At 36.3% G+C, this 22,357-nt stretch overlaps 1 protein-coding gene across 4 annotated transcripts in view; it reads right to left on the bottom strand.

The window, feature by feature from the left end:
- The window catches only part of KIAA0825 (KIAA0825 ortholog), a 386,168-nt gene that overhangs the window by 253,588 nt on the left and 110,223 nt on the right, over positions 1-22,357 (bottom strand). For all 4 annotated transcript variants that reach the window (XM_060637682.3, XM_060637680.3, XM_060637684.3 and 1 more), the window contains 6 exons: positions 20,489-20,583; positions 18,668-18,895; positions 16,967-17,232; positions 15,402-15,552; positions 10,752-10,942; positions 8,047-8,229 (listed from right to left, as the gene is read on the bottom strand). In XM_060637682.3, coding sequence (XP_060493665.2) covers positions 8,047-8,229; positions 10,752-10,942; positions 15,402-15,552; positions 16,967-17,232; positions 18,668-18,895; positions 20,489-20,583 — 1,114 coding nt within the window. The remainder of the gene's footprint in view (positions 1-8,046; positions 8,230-10,751; positions 10,943-15,401; positions 15,553-16,966; positions 17,233-18,667; positions 18,896-20,488; positions 20,584-22,357) is intronic.

Raw genomic sequence — 22,357 nt, 5'->3', positions numbered from 1 at the left:
GTTTGACAATTTATTCAGTTTCAGTTTTCTCATTGGTAAAATGGTAAAAAAGAAATAATAACCACCTCACGAGGTCAGCGTGATGATTGAGATAATGCACATAAAGGACCTAGAAAGTGTATGTACATAATCCAGGACCAACATATGTAACATATTATCAGCATGAAAACAACGGTTGTAAACACTTCTTAAGAAGGTCTACAACTATCTCAGAGTCTAAATGGTTGCCTAATACAGTTTCATCCTTGAGATCAGAAAACAATAATGGAGAATCTAAGGATAATGGAATGGTTATTTGGAATGGTGTGAAAACTTCTCAGACCACAAACCACTGGCAATACGGTATTTCCCAGAACACTTCTGCCAGTACCTAAGCTCTTTTATTCCGCTCATGGTTTCTCAGTCATCCCGGTAATAGTAGGGTTATTTGGCTATAAGAAATGTTATGGCAGATGTTTATGGTCTCAGAGGGGGTGGGATCTGTATAAGCATTTAATTCCACAGCAAGATCCCAAATTAGTGTCATTATTCTGGAGAGTATAACAGGGTGAAAATTGGCCCACAAGCCTCAATGGGGGAATGAAATGATGAGCTGGCTATTAGATAACCTCTAATGATGTTTTGGTATACACTTAAAAGAGAGGATGCTCTAAATAATTCATAGTGGAGAATAAAACACAATCATATGAGCCACAGAGTTATATTTTCCACAAGACTTAAAAGAACTTTGATACAGCAAATTTAAATACTCTTTAAAAAATAAGTAATTGTCCATAGGTTGAAGCAAAATACATTTCCTCACATTTCCAAATTAGCAGATTGTAAAGATGTTTTTGCTTAGGGGGAAAAATGTGAATTGGGGGAAATTCCTTGCCTTTGCCCTTCCTCCAGCATCAGCTGGCCTTTGCCCCTTCCCTCTCGCTAACATCAGACAGACTCTGCGGTCTTCACAGCATGCCACTTGGGCCCTCTGCCCCAGATTCAGTCTCTTGTGGGTCTGTGATGTACAAGTATGTTGCCTTCCTTCCTTTCTTCATTAACAAAACTGAATGACTTTTGGGGGCTTATGCAGCCAGCTGCTGCTAGAAAGAAAGAAATCCAATGCACATCAAAAGTGAGAACAACTGATAAGCAAAAAAGAGTTAGCTGGGTTTTACGCTTCTCTTGTGCCACCCTGCTTTTGGCTGCCCTCCCAGGAGAACTCTGTCTCATAATACGATGCTAATGGATTAAATCTCCAGGATGGAATTGAGGCAGCAGAGGGATGTAAGTTTCACAGGGGTGGAGGGGCCAGGCCAGACACCTCACTTCTGTGTCTACCATAGTGCCTAAGCCACCGGAGGTGCTCAAGAAATTAAAGTACCAAGAGAAGACCACAAGTTTAGAAGAAGTAGAATTAGTTTGAAACTGAACTACAGAGATAGCAATGGAATATTCGAGACAATGAAGACATGCAAGCCTTTCTGATGTCTCAAAAATCACAATTAACCATGAACGTGTAGAGAGAGCCAAATTCAATCTACTTCACCATTTTATTTATTTTATGTAGAGAGAGGAAGAGCAGGCATGCACATCCACGGGGAAGGGGCCGAGAGAGAGAGAGAGAGAGAGAGAGAGAGAGAGAGAGAGAATCCCAAGCATGCTCTATGCCCGGCATGGACCCTGACACAGGGTTTGATCCCATAACCTAGGCCAAAATCAGGAGTTGGACACTTAACTGACACACCACACAGGTGCCCCATCTACGTCACCATTTTAAACACAGTTCTAAGTCATTATTTTGCTTTCATAATCCAGCATTATCCCTGGGACTATAAATAGTTGCATGAATATCATTCAGTGAGAGAAATTAAGGTAAGACACTTAGGATAAACAATGGCTCCCCACACTTCTCCTGCCCCCTGCCTTATGTTTCTCATGATGAAAATAACTCTTTGAGGTTAGACAATAATGATTTGAATTTGGAAAATGACTGGCACAATGCTTGGACAGACTGTAGGTACACAGCAGAAATTGGTTAAAAAAAAAAAAAAAAGAAAAGAATGGGGCACCTGGGTGGCTCAGTTGGTTGAGGGTCTGACTTTGGCTAAGGTCATGATCTCCTGATGGTTTGTGGGTTTGAGCCCCACATCACCTTGCTGTTCTCAGCACAGGGCCTGCTTCAGATCTTCTGTCCCCTCCCCCATCCCTCCCCTACTCATGCTTTCTTAAAAATAAATAAAAACATTAAAAACAAAAAAAAGAAAAAAGAATGAACAGTGGCAATGAAGATGAATTTCAGGGGCCATCTGTGACAAGCAATCTTGAGTGGTGTATAGCCGAAGGGCAGATGGAGAACAGGACAGATGGTGGTGAGGCAGAATAAGACTGGATCCCAGAAGACAGGGCAGGAACCAGCTAGTCAAAGATTCAGGGCACAGGCCTTCTTCAAAGGTCATGACTAGCCCTTCACCAGTGTTTTACTTTATTACCTTATTAGAATCACATATAAGGCTGTTTGTGATTAGAATCACATATAGGCTTAAACAAAAAAATAGAAAGTTTATTCAAAAGCAATGTTTAGAGGAAGGGGATTATGGGGGTCATTTAATCTAAACAAAATGGCTAAAACAACTAACTTCCCTTTCTGAATCCTTTTGCATTCTGCCACTTTTTTTTAACATGTTAATTATTTCAATTTTTATTTCTATTCAGTACGTACTTATTTTTTAACAGCTTTATTAAGGTGTCTAATTCATATACCACAAAACTTACTCATTTTGAGTTTACAGCAAAGTGGTTTCTACTATATTCACAGAGTTGTGCAAACTTCACCACTATCTAATTTTATAATATTTTCATTAGCCTCAAAAGAGATCGTACACCTATTAGGAGGTATGACCGATTCTCCCCTCCTTTCAGCCACTGGCAACTGACTAATCTACCTTCTGTCTCTCATTGCTTATTTTGGAAATTTCTAGTAAAACAAACCTTACAATATGTACTCTCTTTGGTCTGGCTTTTTTTTACTTCACAAATGCTTTTGAAGTTCAGCCCTGAGGTAGGAAGCACCTGTCAGCACCCCATAGTTTTTTATGGCTGAATGATATTCCCCTGTATGGATAGGCCACATTTTGTTTGTCCATTCACCAATTGGTGGGCATTTGGGTTCTTTTCACTCTGTGCTATTATGAAAAATCCTGCTATGAACACTGTGTACAAATCTTTGTACTGACATACATTTTTGCTTTGTTTACATATATACACCTAAGAGTAAAACTGCTGGGTCAGATGACCGTATGTTCAACATTTTACATAAGCATACTCTATGCTTAATGTTTTGAGGAACGACTTGCTTTCAAAGCATGCCAGGCACTCTAGCAATATGAAAAATGAAATTTTAGTCTAATATGCTCTGCTTTGTGAGGGACAGTGACATACTTTAAAATAAATAAGTAAATAAAAAGGCTAAGACCATAACCTCAAAATGATTACCTAGTGTTGGTTTGAAACCAGAGACACAGCATTGAAATACCTTGGGATTTAGTTCTTCAAAGCCATATTGGTGATACCAAGTGAACCCCAAGATAGTAGGTCTGCTATTCTGGTCATAGTGGTCAATATTCTGGCCTATTTCTGATGATTCCGGTTTTTGCCTATTAGGTTGGCACTTGTACTGAAAATCATCCTTCTGTGTTGTTAAATATTGTAACACTGGGGACAGTGGCTATGTGTGTGTAAATAAATTCAATGTTAACATGGAAAATTTTATTAGACTTTACTTGATGGTAGATACTTCATCTTGCTCAATGCTATAATCCTGGTGCTTAATCCCTGTGCTTAATCACAGGGGCTAGAGAGGCAGCAACATTTGTTGAATCGAAAACGAACTGCATTTACCTAAAATTCTACAAATTTAATTTTAATTTGCTACAGAGAAACTAAAATTAACATTCTATGCAAGCAAAATGCAACATACAGAACCATGTTGGGGTATGTATATGAATGTGCACTGAGTATACTTCTGAATGTGCAGTTTAACTGCCTTTATGAAAGATCTACAAGCAATAGGCATTTTGGAAAAATACACGGTGAATATTTCATGTTTTGGCACGTCTCTTTCCCTGGAGGACAAACTTAAAGTACTCCTTTTATAACATTCTAACAGAAATCTACAAAGGAGAGTTAAAAGAGAACACACATTTTTGCAAACAGGTTTCATTCTTCCTGAAAAGATTTTAAAATCATGTATTCCTGCCCTGGGATTTAGTGGTCCTACGTTAAACTCAGAAAGGAAAATACATTCAGTTTATCTGTCAGAACTACTTGGAAGAAAGGCAGTCACCTTCAAAAAAAGGCATATCACATGTAGTGACAAATGTCAGGTACAGTTTATGAAAAATTCAGTACTATCAACATCTGATTGTTACTTTTCACCAATCCCTCAAAGCACAGCTTAATTTTTAAATGTGAGCTAGAGACATATTTTTTTCTTCAATACTAATAATATGACAATTGCATACTCTGGTTGTGAAAAGAAGCTCAATAAGTCAATAGGATCCTTGCAACACACATACAATTTTTTCCTACTTGGTGAAGATCACCCTGTAGATTTCCTTTGTCAATATAAAGCAAAATATATTTCAAAGATTACACTGGTATTCTAGAAAAACAATCATAACATTTAAATCAACTTGAATGGATACAATTTGTGAAAATTTATACAAACTGAGAAATATTGAAAAGGAAAGTACCTAGACTTTGTTCATGCTTAAAGGCAACGTAGCTATCTGTGTTTTATATTAAGAAAAACCAGAGGCGGTGCTTGGTGTAAAATGTTCTGTAATCCTGGTTGAAATTAGCAATTTAAATTTGTTGAATGAGGTTACAGTGCAGTATCTAATGCACAAATCACAGAGATTTGAGTACTTGCATAGTTGTTAAAAAAATGTACCAAAAGGCCATGGGTTAACAATAATCAATGTATGTTACATTATTATTATTAAAATGTGCAATCTTTGATAATAATTTATTTGTTTTACAAATGTATGGGGGGGGTTAAAATTTTTCTATTCATCTGTGACAAACCATGAAATTCAATATTGCTCACCATGACCAATCCATGAAATTTGTCAACTTTGTTCCTGATTTTCACAGGGCCTTCCTCTCAGATGAAATGACCCGTTGAACTAAGAGCATAGCAATTTTTTCATCTATGGTAAATCAGTTTAGTTTACTAGGATTTATTACGTGCTTCAGACCTTGAGCTTTTTATGATTATGAACTATTATGCATATAATCCCAAACTTACAGCAATTTATCTTACTATTTCTTCCCCTTCCTGAAAGAATTCTCCATTTCTAAAATTAGTTCTTCTTGCCAGAAGAAACAATCTATAAACAATGGGTTTGTTGAAAGTCAAAGAGTGGGTGAAAATTATAGGGAAGGTGAAATCAAACTTGTTAATTACTCTTAGAATTTCTAACACAGAAGTCTCAAAATTCACTGAAAATCAAGATTTATATATTTCTCCTACCAGAATCTTCCAGAAAGGAATACTTTACCTAATTTATCCTAAGAAATAAAAATATTCATCATTTTTCCTACCCAAGAAACTACAAATATGCAATTATCTAGTCTTTTGAGATTTGGAGGAGAGTTTAAAGAAACTTGTATAATTATATTATGATAAGATCTACTCCAGCCTCTTCTACAATATTACCAATTTGAATGAAATAAACCAGAAAAGTAGTTCAAAATTTTAATTTCCCTAAATCTTATTTACTATGTAAAATCTTTCAATATTTTAAAAATGCAGTTGCTGGGGTGCCTGGGTGGCTCAGTTGGTTGAGCACCCAATTCGTGATTTCGGCTCAGTCATGATCTCACAGTTTGTGGGATTGAGCCCCGCAGCGGGTTCTGTGCTGACAGTGCAGAGACTGCTTGGGATTCTCTTTCTCCCTCTCTCTATCTGCCCCACCCCACTCGTGTGCACACACACACACTCTCTCTTTCTCTCAAAATAAATAAATTTTCAAATAAAGTAAAAATAAAAATAAAATGCACTTGTCGAGTCTCTGCTTTGTTGTCCTGCCCATTGTTCCCCTGCAGTGTATTCAATTAACTTCTATCTCCTTTGTTCTGCCTTGGGTGAATTCTTTCACCACCCTACCACCAGCCTTCACCTGATTGGGTCACCCCACATTTGGTGGCTCTCACAGGGAACCTCTGTTGGTCTGGGACTTTCCTTGGATTATCTGGGAACTTCTTGGGACTCTTCCCTTGGTGGATGGATTCTAGTACTCGTTGGGAAACTGAAGCTCAGGAGGAGGTTATTCCTCCATGAGGATCCAAACTCCAGGGGGAACCAGTTCCCCTCTTGCCCTTTGGAGGGACCCTTTCCTCCCTCTCCCTTACTCTTCTCAGCCCTTCTGTGGTCTAACCCTAGTACACCTCATACAACTGAAGATCTCTAGCCCAGGTGGCTCCCAGGTGTGGTCTGAAGGTCTGAGGGTGAACAAGTTGGACTGCCCATGCCTGTGAGGGCAAAGGACTTCTGTCCTCTCTCCCACTCCATCCCCCTGAGGCATCCATCCCCAAAGTATGGCAGCTCATCCAGGGTCAATCCACACGTTAGTAACGGAATTGGTTGGAATGCTTTCCTGATGCTGGCTATCTCTCAGTCACCTTGCTTCTTTCTGCCCTTCTTTTTTCCCTTTGTTCCTGAGGATCCAGGCACCATCTTGATCTATTGGCAAAATCTGTTACTATCTGTGTGAGTGAATCCAACAATTCCATGAATCAACAAGGATTCCAGCCCACACCATGGGAGGATCCGCTCCCCCTAAATTCTATGGAGCTGGCCACCAGGGAATTTCACTCGAATTGCCTATCAGCTTGTTGATCTAATACCATGCTCTGGTCTATAACCGCACAGAATGTCTGACAGACTGACAATTTTAGGTAGGGACAGGTGCCTCCCCTGTCTGGCATGAAGCAGCTAATGAAGATGATACCTCTGCCCAAATGCCAAAGATTTGTCATTGTTGACCTGTCAAGGGGGAATATAGAGGCCACTTTTAGGCAACAGGCTTGAGCAATGGGTAAAAGGGGCCACAGTGACCGCTGAACTGAATGCAAACAGGCTCTTTAGGCTCTTTAGGGCAAACAGCCCACTTCAATATATCCATAAGCCCTAGCTGGCCAATGGGCTGCTTACAACCTGGCACAGGTACCAAAAAAGGAAAATTCCATACATTCTTATACCTCCTCACTACCACCCCTGTAACTGTAGCCCCCATCACTGTCTCCTGGCAGGCAGTCTCTCCTTTACTCTTTTGCCTGGTGCTTCCTTGCAGTATATTCAATAAACTTCTATCTCTTAAAAAAAAAAAAAAATGCAATTGCTGAGGCACCTGGCTGACTCAGTCAGTAGAATACATGACTTCTGATCTTGGGGTTTTGAGTTCAAAGCTCATATTGGGCATGTAGTTTACTTTAAAAAATAGGTAGATAAATAGATAGATACACAGACAGAAAATAAAAATTCAATTACTTAATCCTATTTCTACTTGCCATTACTAGCTTAGGCACTCAGCCTACTACTAAAAATGCAAATCTATGGCAGATTAACTGGCAGTATGGAACCATTAGGTTTCTTCCAGATTTGGGAATATTTTAGAATCCTCTTTTAAAATTTTTCAATTAAAGCAAATTACTTCATATAAAATTAAAACTAAAAACTATTTTCAAAAAGCCATTAAATATGATTTTCTTTTTCTATGAAATGATTAAAATAACTGACTATTAATATAATCATTTAAACAACTCAAATAGTGAAGCTCATGATAATCCTGATCCTACTGGAGCCTTAGCATCTGAATAAGATTGATAACAGAGATACAGCACAGTATTAGTTCCTTTCGTAAAATGGCCCAATTTACAATATCAAAAATGCACTTCAAAATATTTCTATTCGCTGCTTCACACAATTCAATAAGTAGTATAAAAATAACTTTAAGTCACATTATATACCCTAATAGCTAAAAAAATATGTTTGATACTTACTGATATAATTCAGTTAATGGTGAAGTCAAAATGACTAATGTTGTAAACAGATTATTACAATGGGTATGAATTTTAAAAATTTTATCATCTATATACTGATGGGGATTCAAAAGCTTCTGTACAGATGTGCAAATTGACCATAACAAGTTCTCAGTGCATATTAAAATTGTCGTGACATCAAGTCTATTGGAAAGAAAAAAGAAAATTTTGTTAAGCAAAATTGTTTCTCTGACTGGTACATACACTATCATCCCTATCTCTTATATTAAACAAATGTAAGGATAGAAATATTTGGTTAGATATCAGAGCTTCAGAAATCAAAGACAAACAGAAAACATCAAAGCTTAGCGTTTGAGTTTCCAGGTGTTAGATAACCCATATACCACTATCTTTAGGAATAGTGAGGTCTCTAATACTAAAATATGTTGGGAGGGCTTTTTTTTTTTTTTTTAAGGCTTACTTTTCATTATTAGGATACTGTTCAAAAAGCTCAAGACACTTTCCTTCAAATTATGTCCAACAAAAAAGGAGGCAGATTAAAAGAAAATTTGCTATTACCCACATATATATGATAGGTAAAGTTTTGAACGTTTTTTTTTTTTTTTTTTTTTTATTTTTATTTTTGGGACAGAGAGAGACAGAGCATGAACGGGGGAGGGGCAGAGAGAGAGGGAGACACAGAATCGGAAACAGGCTCCAGGCTCCGAGCCATCGGCCCAGAGCCCGACGCGGGGCTCGAACTCACGGACCGCGAGATCGTGACCTGGCTGAAGTCGGAGGCTTAACCGACTGCGCCACCCAGGCGCCCCGGTAAAGTTTTGATAAGAGAATAATTCTCCTTATCCAAGTACAAGCTGTCAAAAGAAAGTTACAAGTTTGGGTAAACACGTTTCCCTAGCAAGTGGGAGAGGAGAAAAAAATGAGACCAGAAGCACAAATGGAGAAGCCTATAGTTTCAGAAATTTTCAATATTGAATAAATTTGTGGAAACTTTATTGTATTATATAATCTTATTCATAAACTCATTTGTTTCTATCTTTCTTTTGTTTCAACAGAGACCCAAAGATCTGTTCAAAGATTATTTTGGTATATGACTGACTGAATTGTATAAACCTCAGTTAATTTCCTCTTTTTTTTCTTTTAAATTCAGTGTTGAAGAAATAGAAGATAGAAATTATGAAGTGATAAGAAAACAAATAAGTTTGAAGATCTTTTAAATGACATTTTGGCCTCAAGTTTATTATATATGTAAAATAAATTTATACATATACTACATATTACAACGATTACATATATATAGTTTTAGCCATACTAAAAACATCAATAATCGCCTTTAGGAAGGTTTAGCTGTTGTTTGCATCCACTTTCTCTAATTGTTAACTAAACAATTACAAATCGAAGATATGTACACACACACACACAATCTGATTTCCACAGTAATGGTGGTTTAGTATTAACCATTCAAATATGACAATTTATTTATTTTACTTAAAAAAACTAGAAGAAATAATTCTAGCATTTCATAGCATTTTTATGTAACCATCCAGAAAACAAAAACCAAAAGTCTCCATCGTACAGTTAATTAACTATACTACCAAGTTCATGAGCTAATAGTAAATCTGATTTCACACACATCTCATAATGACTTGCCACCTCCGAGTCAAAAGTGATTTAATCTACATAAGGAAAAGAATGAAGGTACCCTTTGCTCTCAAAAAAAGCCTTTCCCTCTATTCTTCAGAGTTCAATGATTTAAAAATGTTTGGTCAGTAATTCAAAACAGCCTTTGCAAAATACCATATTTATGAAACACTGTAGCAGGACCTAAATACCCTTCAAATGCAGCATGTTTTACAAGAACATGATCAGGAAATGATTCCCACTGCCAAAAAGAAAAAACAAAAAAACCCTCTGATGTCTCTAGATTCCTCCAAAAATATATCTGAAAAAAAAATCTTTTATACCTAAAAGACACTTCTTAATCACATTGGTGAGAATATTTAGAAAACAAAAACCTTTTCTTCATATGGCCTGTTGTCATGTAAGCAAATTTTTGTAAAGGTCATTGCCTAGATGTCTCATGGACCTGGACTATATATAATTTAGTCATTAATATCCCGTGACTGCTGCTCCTCATTTTCTGTGATTTCACATTTTGTTAAACTGGCTTTTAGTAATACATATTGAAAAAGAAAGGGGGGGGGGGAGAGGTAATTACAATATATCAAGAAGAAAAATTATTAGACAAAGGAGTTTCCTTAATGAAGATTAAGTACACTATTTAAAGATATACAAACAAAAACTAAAATCCCCCAGTTGCCTAGAATCTCAAAGTCAAATTAACTACCCCATCACAGAACTGTTGCTTTTTTCTCCATTTCAGGGCCCCAATTCTCCCTCTTTATCTTATTTATTAAGTTTTGTATATAAGTGTCTTAGATTGTAATACATCCTGAATCATTTTTTAGAAACTAGTGGGTTCTATACACAATTTTAAGAAGAAAAAAAGAGCACAGTCATTTTGATTCAAGTTCCACATTTCCACTTTAGTATCTCAGGAGAATTGAATACGATTTCCTCTCAGATGTTAGGAACGTGTTAACTATACAAGGAGCTATATCATGAGATTTAGAATTACATTCTGCTTTATACCAGATGATGAAAGAGTTTTCTTGAAAAGCAATGGTTTTCACAACTTCAATTACCTTATCTGTGGAGTTCTCTTATAACTGGGATGGGCCCGAGCATATCTGGAGGCCAGTAGACCCAAACATTTCTCCAGCACATCTGTTAGAATTTCCTGGGCTAACTTCGGGGGCAGAATGGTCCAGAGATCATGGTGAAGAGCGCAGAAGAAATAATGCCACATCTGGAGTGAGAAGGAGCATCTTTCCCCCTGGCAAAACCACCACACGTTAAACAACAGAATCACATCTTCCAAAATGTCAGTTTGCTTCCTATGAACATAATTAATTCAGGCTGAAAGGAAATAGCTGGAGAGTTTGACACACTAGATGACCAAGAAAGATTTTTGACAAGATGTAAAACATCCTTATTGACAAAGGAACATATGTTTTATTTCAATTACGAGACCAGATATTCTAGTGCAAATCCAGACCACAAGCCTTTAACCTAGCATATCTAGTTTTACCTACTCCTAGCCTGGAGTTTAAAATTCATTTTAAGCAATCAGCTTTACAGTTGCCAAAAAAGTCATACTAGTTTAAGATGGTGGGCTGATGCTCCTAAAATTAAATGTTAATAATTTAAATGTTTTAAGTATGTATATGTTTCTGAGACTATTAGCATCATTGAGGTGCTAATGTTTGAGATTTCACATTATAATGAAATGACAGGAGTAAAAACAAACTTACATGCCACATACTTATTAACATGCATGATACCAAGGGGCATGGGTAACTATTAAAGATTATTGCATCAGGCTATTCCATTCATGGAGTTCTAATAACAATGCTAGAAACAGACACTACAATGGTCTGATTTTACAAGATTTTGTAAACCTAAAGCAGATGTTATAGTCTCGTCATGTCTTAGTATTTTTACAGTACTTCATACATCCAAGGGGCCAGATTCTCATTCCTTTCCACCCCCCTACAGACCTCTTCTGTGTACCAAATTTTCCCTGACCACAGAGGAAGACCCAGCAGTGGCCAAGGCCAATGGGAACAGGCAGAAATAGAAGGTGGCCTCAAGTGATTTACGAGCATTAATTAGTTAACATGCTCTCAGGGAGGTAGGCTAGTAGTTTGACCTCATTTTCCTCAAACCAGATTAAAAAAATCACTTGAAATTGGAAGAGTTGAATGAGTTTTTCAAACATTACCCAGATCATTACTATATCAAAAGTTAAATGAGTAAAACTTCCCATTTTATCCCTAAGCAATCCTCTTTGACTTAAAATTCGGCTTTGCTAACTACTTATCTTTCTCAAACATTATCTGAAGAAAAATCTGCTATACTCTTATATCAAAAATTGATAATTTTTCATGCATATATGCCTATCAGTATTCTCCTTACATATTCTTCTGATAATTTCCCTGATTACTAAAATCTTTTGTAGTCACTGTAGTAATAATCTATAATTATTATCTATTGACTTCCAAATGGAGTTTATAAATGAGTAGAACGGGGATACTTGGGTGGGAATCCAGGCATCAAAATGTCTAAGAGTCAGGATCAAAAGAGAAGGCTTTGACTACCCTAAATTCTACACTAGATGTGTATCAAAACTGTTAAAAAAAATTACAAAATTCGTGTGGGAGTAGCGAAATCATAGTTTCTTATGCTTTGCGGTGTGTTCTGTGATAAGGAATGCTTTTTAAAATTTCCTAAAAGGGCGCCTGGTGGCTCCGTCAGGTGAGCGTCGGACTCTGGCTCAGGTTGTGATCTTGGGGTTTGTGAGTTTGAGCCCTGCATTGGACTTGCGGCTGTCAGCTCAGAGCCTGCTTCAGAACCTCTGTCTCCATCTCTCTCTGCCCCTCTGCCACTCATGATCTCTCTCTCTCAAAGATTAAAAAAAATGAAAAAAAGATAAGATTTTCTTAAGTCAGAAAGGAGTTTTAGAGCTTGATTTTCTCATACTTTTTGTATCGTAGGTTATTAAAGCAAAATTGCCCCGGCTGACGTAATGACTCGTATGAATGAGTTACACTAACTTTCTCCATGGCAATGGACGGGTGATTAGAATAACATGGCCAACACGATTTCTCATATGTTTCAAAATAAAAACCCGTTTCCTTAAAAGTTACCGATAAATGAGAAGATAAAAATAACTTGAGGCATGCGGATTTCTTTCCCTAGAAGTGCAAAACACTTATTGTAAGACTTTTAAAAATACAAACTTTGTATTTCCTTAAAGACATTCCCAACAGGTCATCGTTCTCACGATTCTCTTCAAAGTGTGTCACGTGCAATGTATGCAAAAGGGTTTTCATTGAACCAAATAGGATTCATTTATTTTTCTGACCTGTTTCCCTATCTGTTGTCATTTCAAAGCTATTCTGCTAGTAAACATCTGTTATTTTTTGTAGACCCACTATAATGTAAACAGATGTGAGCTTTTATTTAGATTATATATCAGGAAACAAGCAGCTGGGCTTTATTATATAAGGCATTCAAGATTATCTTTGAACAGACAATTCTTTATTCTTTGACCACTGGAAAACACAAGTTGCTAAAATTGAGCAGATGTCAAGTATACTGAAAGCTTAATTCTAAACACATAATGTGAACACCCACCGTGCCATCTGACCAGCACCTCATCAGAGAGATACCGAAGTCTCCGACTCTCTCAACTTGACAGTTCAGCAAATGGACATAATGTATTTGGGGCTCACTGGATATCACAAAACACGGACGAATATTGCTTCATATCTTGTAAATTCTTTCACTGTTTCCTTACTACACTCTGCACAAGGCGATAGGCTCCCCTGAGATCTCTATCCCACTCTTCGCCTGCAGTCAGGCAGATTTCATCTCTTTCCTCTCACAACAGCCCAGCCAAAAAACAGACTGGTCCTGTTTCACAAATCAGTTGGAATAATGGGGAGAGGAGGAGAACAGGGTGCAGCGAATGGGACAAAACCATGTCAAGTACTCCAGTTGTCAAAACAGTTTAAAATCTGTGCTATTTTTAGAAGTTCCTTATTTTTGGTAAATATAAAAGCAGTATCACTTTATTTTTCTGAGCATAAATAACAGCCACTAACTCTGCAATTAAATTGTAACTACTGACCACGTAAGTATATGGAAGCCACAGTACCATGTAATCACAGGGTAACTATCTTGTTATTTCTGTCTTTGAAGCTAAAGCCTTGTCATAAGATCTGAGAGCTGCATGTTACATGGTAATTTGTTGTTGTTGTTGTTTTTAATACTTGGTAACTTCAATACCAGGTTCTCAATGCATCCACTTATTATTTATACTGTACAATTCTTCTGACTCCCAATTTGCATAAGAGAAAACATAATACCCCTATGGTGGACCTATAGTGAAATGATACCTGTTCCTCAATGAAAACATCGTATGAAATTGCTCATTAGTACACTGACATATTGAAATAGTTTGAAACAGGAGACGAATTCATTTTCAATCTCTCTGTTTACCTCAAGGCAAATAAGGAAGCTGTGATGCTGCCAAGAGAGGAGAAGACCAATACTTTCATTCTTATCTCAAGCTACCAGCTGCACTGTGCCACTTTCTCGTTCTCATTCTGCTCACTGCTGTTTGAAGCATGTCAGGTTTGGAAAACCCTGTATGAATGCTCTTGCAGAAAGAAAAACTATCTGGGAAGGGCCTCTAAAGGACAGATGAAATGGCCTTTGAAAAAGTGGAAAGTCCTTTAAAAGAGCTTCTTAGCTCCCTCTCTCTGTTACGGCAACATTTATTATGATAATAACTCAGGCATAAATAGAGCCACAGGACCCCTCAGTGCCAGAGAATTGACAAGGGGGACTCTGCTGAATAATACCCCAGTCTGTTTTTCCCAGTACTCCACTGATATTAAGACAGTCAGGAAAAACAAAAATCATAAGCTTCAAGCCAGAGGAAAGGGCAAATTGGAAAAGTTAATGGAGTTGTTGGGCTTGACTGATGAATTTTTTTAAAAACCCTGATTATCTTTTATTAAGATATTATAAATGTTTCACCCTGCCCTGAAATCAACTTCAAGGAATTTCAAATATTGTGGCTTATGTATAATCTATGGGATTTAGGAGAAGGGAAATTAATGAAGCCTGATGATGAATAATTTTAATTGATCCTGGTTTTGGTTGCACTGGAAATCATTAGGCTTTAATTCAGTTGGAATTTGGGATTTCAAAACATGGGCTAAATGAAAATAGGTAAGCTATAAATGATCAGATGGGTCTTAAAGCACCCTCATAAGAACATGCAATGAGAAGGAAAAAATATGTATAAAGAATAAAATGGCTTAATAAAAGATACTTATAAAAAATAGAAATACATTAAAAAAAAGTGCAGGAGTACCTATAACTGGTCCCTTTAGAAAAAAAAATACGAAATTGTAGCATTTTGGCATTGTTATCTCTTTGACTTTCTCATTGTATCCCATTATATTCCAACTTATATAGCACATGCTGCAGCTCAAATTAAGTTATTTTTACTTTTAAGCAGAAGGAGAGTTCTGATGTCTAGTTATTTCAGGTTTTTAAAAAGTGTTTTTCCCAAGTACAAATTCAATATTTAAAAAATATTATCCTAACAGCCTTCGTGTGTTGGTAATGCCAAGCTCATGTTTCTAATTAGCCAGAAAGCAGGTAGGCAGTAAAACATATTTGTGTAAAAAGGAGGGATAGTAAACTTAACTTCACACCTCATAAAAAGCTTTGTAGTCATCCCAGTGGTGGCTCTCAGCATCCTGTAAAATGCTTGTAGCACAAACTCTGACGCAGTAGTCCGTAACCTGAAACTGTAGAGTGTTGATGAATTCCTGATATCGTTGGACAGGCACCAGGAATATGGGTCTGTTCAGAGGCAATGATCAAAGAGACAGAGATTTAAAGCCTGTGCAGTAGGCGGTAACAATCTCCAGTACTACAAATGGTTTTGATTATTAGATATCAATCATTCATTTCCTCCTAATGCTGAAGTCTGCATCCACATTCACTTTCCAAAAAGAAAAAAAAAAAAAAAAAAAAAAAAAAAGCTGGTCTTTGTTTTGCAAGTCCTTTGAAAACGTACATCTGCTGTTCCACAAATATGCACTTCAACTTGAGACAAACTGCATTGTCAATACATCATTCAAAAATAAAAGTATTCTTTGTAAGCCTATTATTAGAGATCAGTGCATTATTTAGGCATTAGGGTATTGTTATTACAGAGAACAACATGCATTTGTCAGAACCAACTTTTATAAAGCTATCACACGTCCCACAAACACACTTCTTTTGTTTTAAAAATTGTAATTTTGTAGATGTCAATTATCTCATAAACTGTTTTAAAATATTCTATGGAAATAAAGTGACTTCTGGCACATTTTGTTTATAACTTCAAGTATGAGTCACCACATCTGACTACTTACGAGAATTAAATAGCAGAGCTATATTCTGCATCAAGTCAAATTTATTTTACTTTTATCTTTAGTTATTTATATTACACTTTCTTATGCTTTCTCTCATAGCTAAGGGACTACAAACACTGAGTGAGAATAAGAAGAGACTGTTGGCTTCACGCTGGACAGCCACGTCCACATGTTCCCTTTGCAAAGGACTGTGCTATCTCCTAGAGGGGCCAAGAGCAGCCAAAAAGACCATGTGGCCATTTTTATTCTCTTTCCAGGAAACATCCAGTCTTTTTAGACTACTAATACATGAGAATTAAGACTGCCGGATGCTTTCTCCTCACATATTAAGGATAGTTTCTTACTAAATGGATGTTTTGAAATATGTTTACATTGGTCAATAGAATAGATTGAAAATGTGTTTATTCTCTCTGTCAGTCCTGACATCCTGTTTGCTTAGAAACAAAAAAAGAAAAGTGCATATTTCACAACTGAGTATACAAGGGACAGAAACAAGTTCAGCTTTCCTTTCCGGGGTAGTCACAGTAGCGTGCCTTACAAAATGGACAGGGTTTATTCCGTCAGGTCATAACAGCATGCAGAAAATAGTTGCCCCAGATTAGATGGAAAACGGATGGGTCTTTGGAGTGAGCCTTTCAAAGGAATACCTGTCTCTCTTACTACCTGTGTATCTGGTTTAACACCCCACACCCCACCTTTCTGACATTTTCTAGTCAAGGCAGATGAAAATATAATGCGCCATGTTCATTATCATTTTCTCCTTCTTGAATATTGTCATCAAAGTTTCGCTCCTGTGATTTCCAAAGATTACATGTTACTTTAAGCATGGCCATCAACTTAATTTAAATGACACTCACTTCTTAGTGTTTTCTTTCATCAAATTATCAAAATGCGTAAAATGCTGGAAGACATATACCGCTGTGGAGAGCAATGTGTGTAAGTTTGTCAGGGGTGCTCTGGAAGGAAACTCCTTGCCCCTCTCCTGCAGTCTCGCCAGGACAGCTGTTGCCACTTTACAACAGGCCTCCACAAAGTTTGCTCTAATTTCCTGGAAAGAATCATCTCTGCATGCCAGAGCCAGTGGAAGCATTGTGTCAAGTTTTTCCATGATGTCAGAACAAAACTAGGGAGAAATAAATGTAGCACTGAGTTATTTGTACTCTGACAGCACCGTGTAATTTATGTACAGGGGAGCCAAATTCCTAAATAATGAATTTGGCATCAAACATAAATATAATGACACAACTTTATAACAATCAATTTCTCAGTTATATAAAGTTAAATGTTTTATGTCAAATAAGGAAATCCCAAAATTATGCTTTCCTACATATAACCTTCAAACCTTATGCTTACCAGACAGACATTATGAAAAACTCATGAAATAGCTTTACATGACAATACTTTATTTGTAGCTCATAGAACTCAGAAAACATGTATCCTTGGCATTAATATGATTGGATTATTTTTGAACTCATTCTAATTTTTTGGCTGAATTTTCATAAAGTAAGTTTTTATTAATCACATGTACATAAGGTTATATCGATTTAATTTAAATAATCTAGAAGCATCAGAAGCAATGTCACCTGCCATCTTCTTACTGGTAAGGAGTCAGCAATTTTCAGAAGTGATGTGCCTGTCTTTTCAGTAGTTATTATGAATCTACTCTTTCTTAATGGCAAAGGAAGTACAGTGGATGGAGGGGCAAAACTTGCCTGCACTGCCAATTTGCCAACAGTGTTCCCAGGGGAATGTTCTGGAGCCTCAGGTTGCCAGAAGCCGAATAAGGAGGCCATCTTTAAGATCCCTCTTTTACAGGGACGCCTGGGCGGCTCAGTAGGTTAAGCATCATGATCTCAGAGTTTGTGGGTTCAAGCCCTGCATTGGGCTTTCGACTGAGAGCTCAGAGACAGGCCTACTTCAGATTCTGTGTCTCCGTCTCTCTGCTCCTCCCCCACTTGCTCTCTCTTGCTCACTCTCAAAATAAATAAAAACACTAAAAAAAAAAAAGAATGCTCTTTTACAAACACTCCAATCATATGTTGCCAAACTCATTGTGGACTTAATATTGAGTAACGGTATTTATTTATTTCCGTAATTACTTCCTATTTTCTCAGTATGCTCTGTAACTCTCAAGACACACATAAAGATGCAAGATGGATGCTAATGAAATGGAATGTACATTAATGTGTAAATAAAGATTTAAAAGTCGCCTAGGCTAATAAAAGACAGTAATTCCTTCAACCTCCTAAATTTCTCCTGAAATCATTCAAAGGAATAACCCAAACAAATAGTTTTCCCAGCTCTGCATGAAGTCACAGAAGCCTCCCCTTGAGGGGCCTGAGACTCATGGAACAACAAGTTGGCAACAAGTTTAAGTCTTTTTGCTAGCAGTAGCCCATGTACACCAGGGAAGAAATCTGGTATTGGGTCAAGTACCAAGTATTTGCCAGAGACTCCACCATTTCCCTTTGCAAAGTCTTATATTAAAAAAAAAAAAAAAAAAAAAAAAATCTAATTATGCCAGTCTACAGTTTGAAAGGATTTCATTTGAATCTTGCCTTTGCAATTTTCTTCGGTTGGTCCTCCTCCGGAACCACATGACTGTCTTGCCAGACTTGCTGGACATTTACAAGGTTCATAGCATAGGTTACAGCTGAAGACCTTTCATTCTGTTCCTGTTGGAGAATTTTTGCGGAAAAATCTTCAGTTGCTGCTGTTATACAATGTGCCACAGGAAGAGACAATTCTTTAAATGCATTTCGCCAACGAAAGTCTGGTAAAGTAGCCTGAAATATAAATTTATATGAAGTTATATTAATCTTAACTCAGCAACACATGTTCCTATTGTTATAGATATAAAATTATTATTTTCTTTCAGCATTTGAATATGGGTATTCTTTGATAAATGGCAAAGGCCCTTCTTACAACCTGAAAAATATTACCCAGCGAATAAAGCAATATACAAAAACATGTGTATTCTTTACACAGAGTAATATACTGGCATTTCATTTTAATTCATCAGTAGATTTAATCAGAAACTTTTTTTCAAAATTTAATCTCTTAAATATAGTTCAATAAAACTATCTTTATGAGAGTTAAAAGTTACATTTACTATTTATCACATAAAGCAACCTTTAAATTCAATATAGTTAATAAAGTCTAAATTGGATTTTTATAGTCTTTTTTATAGTTTATTGTTAACAAGTATTCCAACAGAAGACAGAGTTTAATATTCAGTCTTTCATTTTTTTTTTCACTCTCAGAAATCCAGACAAGCCAAAAAAATAGCAACAAGAAATTTCTCAAAGAAAATGACATCATTGTACCTTTCTGGATTTTTTTCTTTTGAATTTTATTTAGTTTCTTCACCCACAAAGTGGTAAGCAACACAACTTTTGTTCCAAGAGATGAGGAATTAAAATTATCTGCATTGCTCTGTGTGGGAGGAGTGGGAGACTGGAGAGAATGGAGACTGGTGGTGTTTTGTTTTCCTTTTTCTTGTGGTCTGGCTCAATACAATTGTGAATGTATACTTTCCCCAAGTCCTCTAATGTTCTCTTATGTACTAAGAACATTAAGTAGGTGAGTCTGTGCTTAGCATTACTTTCTCCCTGTTTTAATGTAATCTTGTTTACTGTAATAATTCATCTACTCCGACTTCAGAAGACTCTAAGCCAATATACCTGACTGAATTACTTATTTTTCTGACTCTGGATGATTTCTATGGTTTCTTTAGGCCTAAAATTACTGGGACTATGATCATTAGCTTAGTTTTCATACACATACATTCTGTACAGCATTTATTTAGTGCTTTTTGTATATACTATAATCAATAATCAAATCCATGGTCAAAAAAGTGGCTCCCATTTTCATTATGCATATAATTATGTTGTAATTGAATTTTTCTTTGCAAAGTTTTAACATCAGAGGGCCTGAAAACACATTTCTCATTTTATTTTTACATAAATTAGTTAAAAATTGAATCCACCCAGCTTTTACCACCTCCTTTGTTTTTTTTTTTCTAATTTTTTAATATTTATTTTTGAGAGAAAGAGACAGAGTGTAAGGGGGGAGGGGCAGAGATAGAGGGAGACAGAATCCAGGCTCCAGAATCTGAGCTGTCAGCATAGAGCCTGATGTGGAGATGGAACCCACTACTGGTGAGATCATGACCTGAGCTGAAGTCAGACATTCAACCTACTGAGCCACCTAAGCACCCAAAGCTTATAAGCTAATTTTCAACCAGGAATCAATCTTATTTATTTATTTATTTTAGAGGCAAAGGGTAAAACTCAAGGCATTTTGATTCATAATGTATTCACAGACATATGATGCTATTATATATGAGTAAAAAATACCACTCTTTTCTCGTCACTCACCTCTTTTACTGGTAGCAATTGCTCTGAAGGAACACTAGTCGCATTTCTTTTAGGTTTCTCTGTTACAACTTTCCAACTGGCTGTTTCTAAAATTCCTATGCAACAGAAAACAAACACACAAACATACATTAAGGAAAATAAACCATGCTAGACGGAATTAATAGGCTCAGTTTAACATTAATTATGTAGAAAAGCTCTATACATAGTATACACATACATACACATATATCAAGATTCAGACAACATAGTCAAAAGATGTAGGGTGATGTTACCATTACAATAACTACAGGATCAAAATATAGAGTGTCCCTTTCCATATATACAACTTGATGAAATTAGTATGCCATTTATATTCATATTTGATATACATGCGTATGTAATCTGTAAAATATAGATCCCTTTGTCATTAATTCATCGTCATGTTGGTAATGTAGGATAAGAGTACAAAGTTAAAATGAATTTCTTTTTTCACTTAAAAATTTAAATTCTAAATAAAGAATGGTGCATTTAAGAAATGATGGTGTTCCTTAGCACATTAATACTTCATTTCTTGAAATGAGGAAGAAAAAAAGTACATGAATAAACATCAACATATCATGAAAAATTACGCTATTAATAAATATAACAATAATCCTTTGGAAAAATACAAACACTGGGATAAGAAATAATCTCCAGCTCTTAAAACGGAATTATTTCCTCACCTTTATCTTTGAGAATTAAGGAAGTCTTTTCCATGGGGAAAAAAATAGAGCTACAAAAATGTAATTTAAAAATATGCCAAAAAGAAATATTTCCACTTTTCCATTAAGGTTTTATTAATTACAGTTTAATTTTAAATAAATGATTTAGCATTTATCTTTTGCTTTTGCCTAGATTTGACATATTATGATGAATTATATATTCTGATGCATTTAAAAACATTTTTTTAGGATCCTAAGAGTCAGTTTCTGCTTACATCCTGAGTAAACAAATTTCAAAATCTACTGATTCTTATCAATAGGGCTCTGACTGATAGATTCATTTAGCAGATGTGTGGGGTTTTTGTTTTTTTCTAAGTGTGGTTCTATGAGCATAATCATGAATGATTTCTAAGTAATATAATTTACAAAAACATTCCTCATATGTGGAATTTGAGAAACTTAACAAAAGACCATAGGAGAGGCAAGGAGAAAAAGAAAAGTTTCAAACAGAGAGGGAGGAAAACCATAAGAGACTCTTAAATACAGAGAACAAACTGAGGGTTGATGGGGGGGTGGTGAGGGGAAAACGGGTAATGGGCATTGAGAAGGGCACTTGTTGGGATGAGCACTGGGTGTTGTATTTAAGTGATAAATCATGGGAATCTACTCCCAAAGCCAAGAGCACACTGTATTGTTAGGTAACTTGGCAACAAATTATATTTTAAAAAAACAAAACCAAAACATTCCTTGGAGAGGTAAAAACTCCCTTTGGTAAACAATAATATCCTTTTTGGAAATTTTATCAGAGTTTATTCTGAGGAAAACTTTTCCTCAACTCTAGTGTTTCTTTATTATTATTACTTTATTTTTTATATTCTCAAGTTAGTTAACATACAGTGTAGTCTTGACTTCAGGAGTAGAATCCAGTGATTCATCACTGACATATAACACCCAGTGCTCACCCAACAAGTGCCTTCCTTAATGTCCATCATCCATTTTCCCTATCTCCCCACCCACCTACTCTGGAGTTCCTTAATCATTTTGGGTTTGTGAACACTTCTGAGAACTTGATTAAAGTGACAGAACGCTCCAGCCAAAATGCACCATATGATTGCATAGTAGGTATGTGCACACATACGCACACTCGCACCCCCATACATACACACATAAATACTATTGGGGATTCCCA

The sequence above is a fragment of the Panthera onca genome, chromosome A1 (genome assembly GCF_046562875.1).
Source record: "Panthera onca isolate mPanOnc1 chromosome A1, mPanOnc1 haplotype 2, whole genome shotgun sequence".
NCBI lineage: Eukaryota > Metazoa > Chordata > Mammalia > Carnivora > Felidae > Panthera > Panthera onca.
Note: the sequence above shows the minus strand (reverse complement) of the source record. Positions and strands in the feature narration are given on the sequence as shown.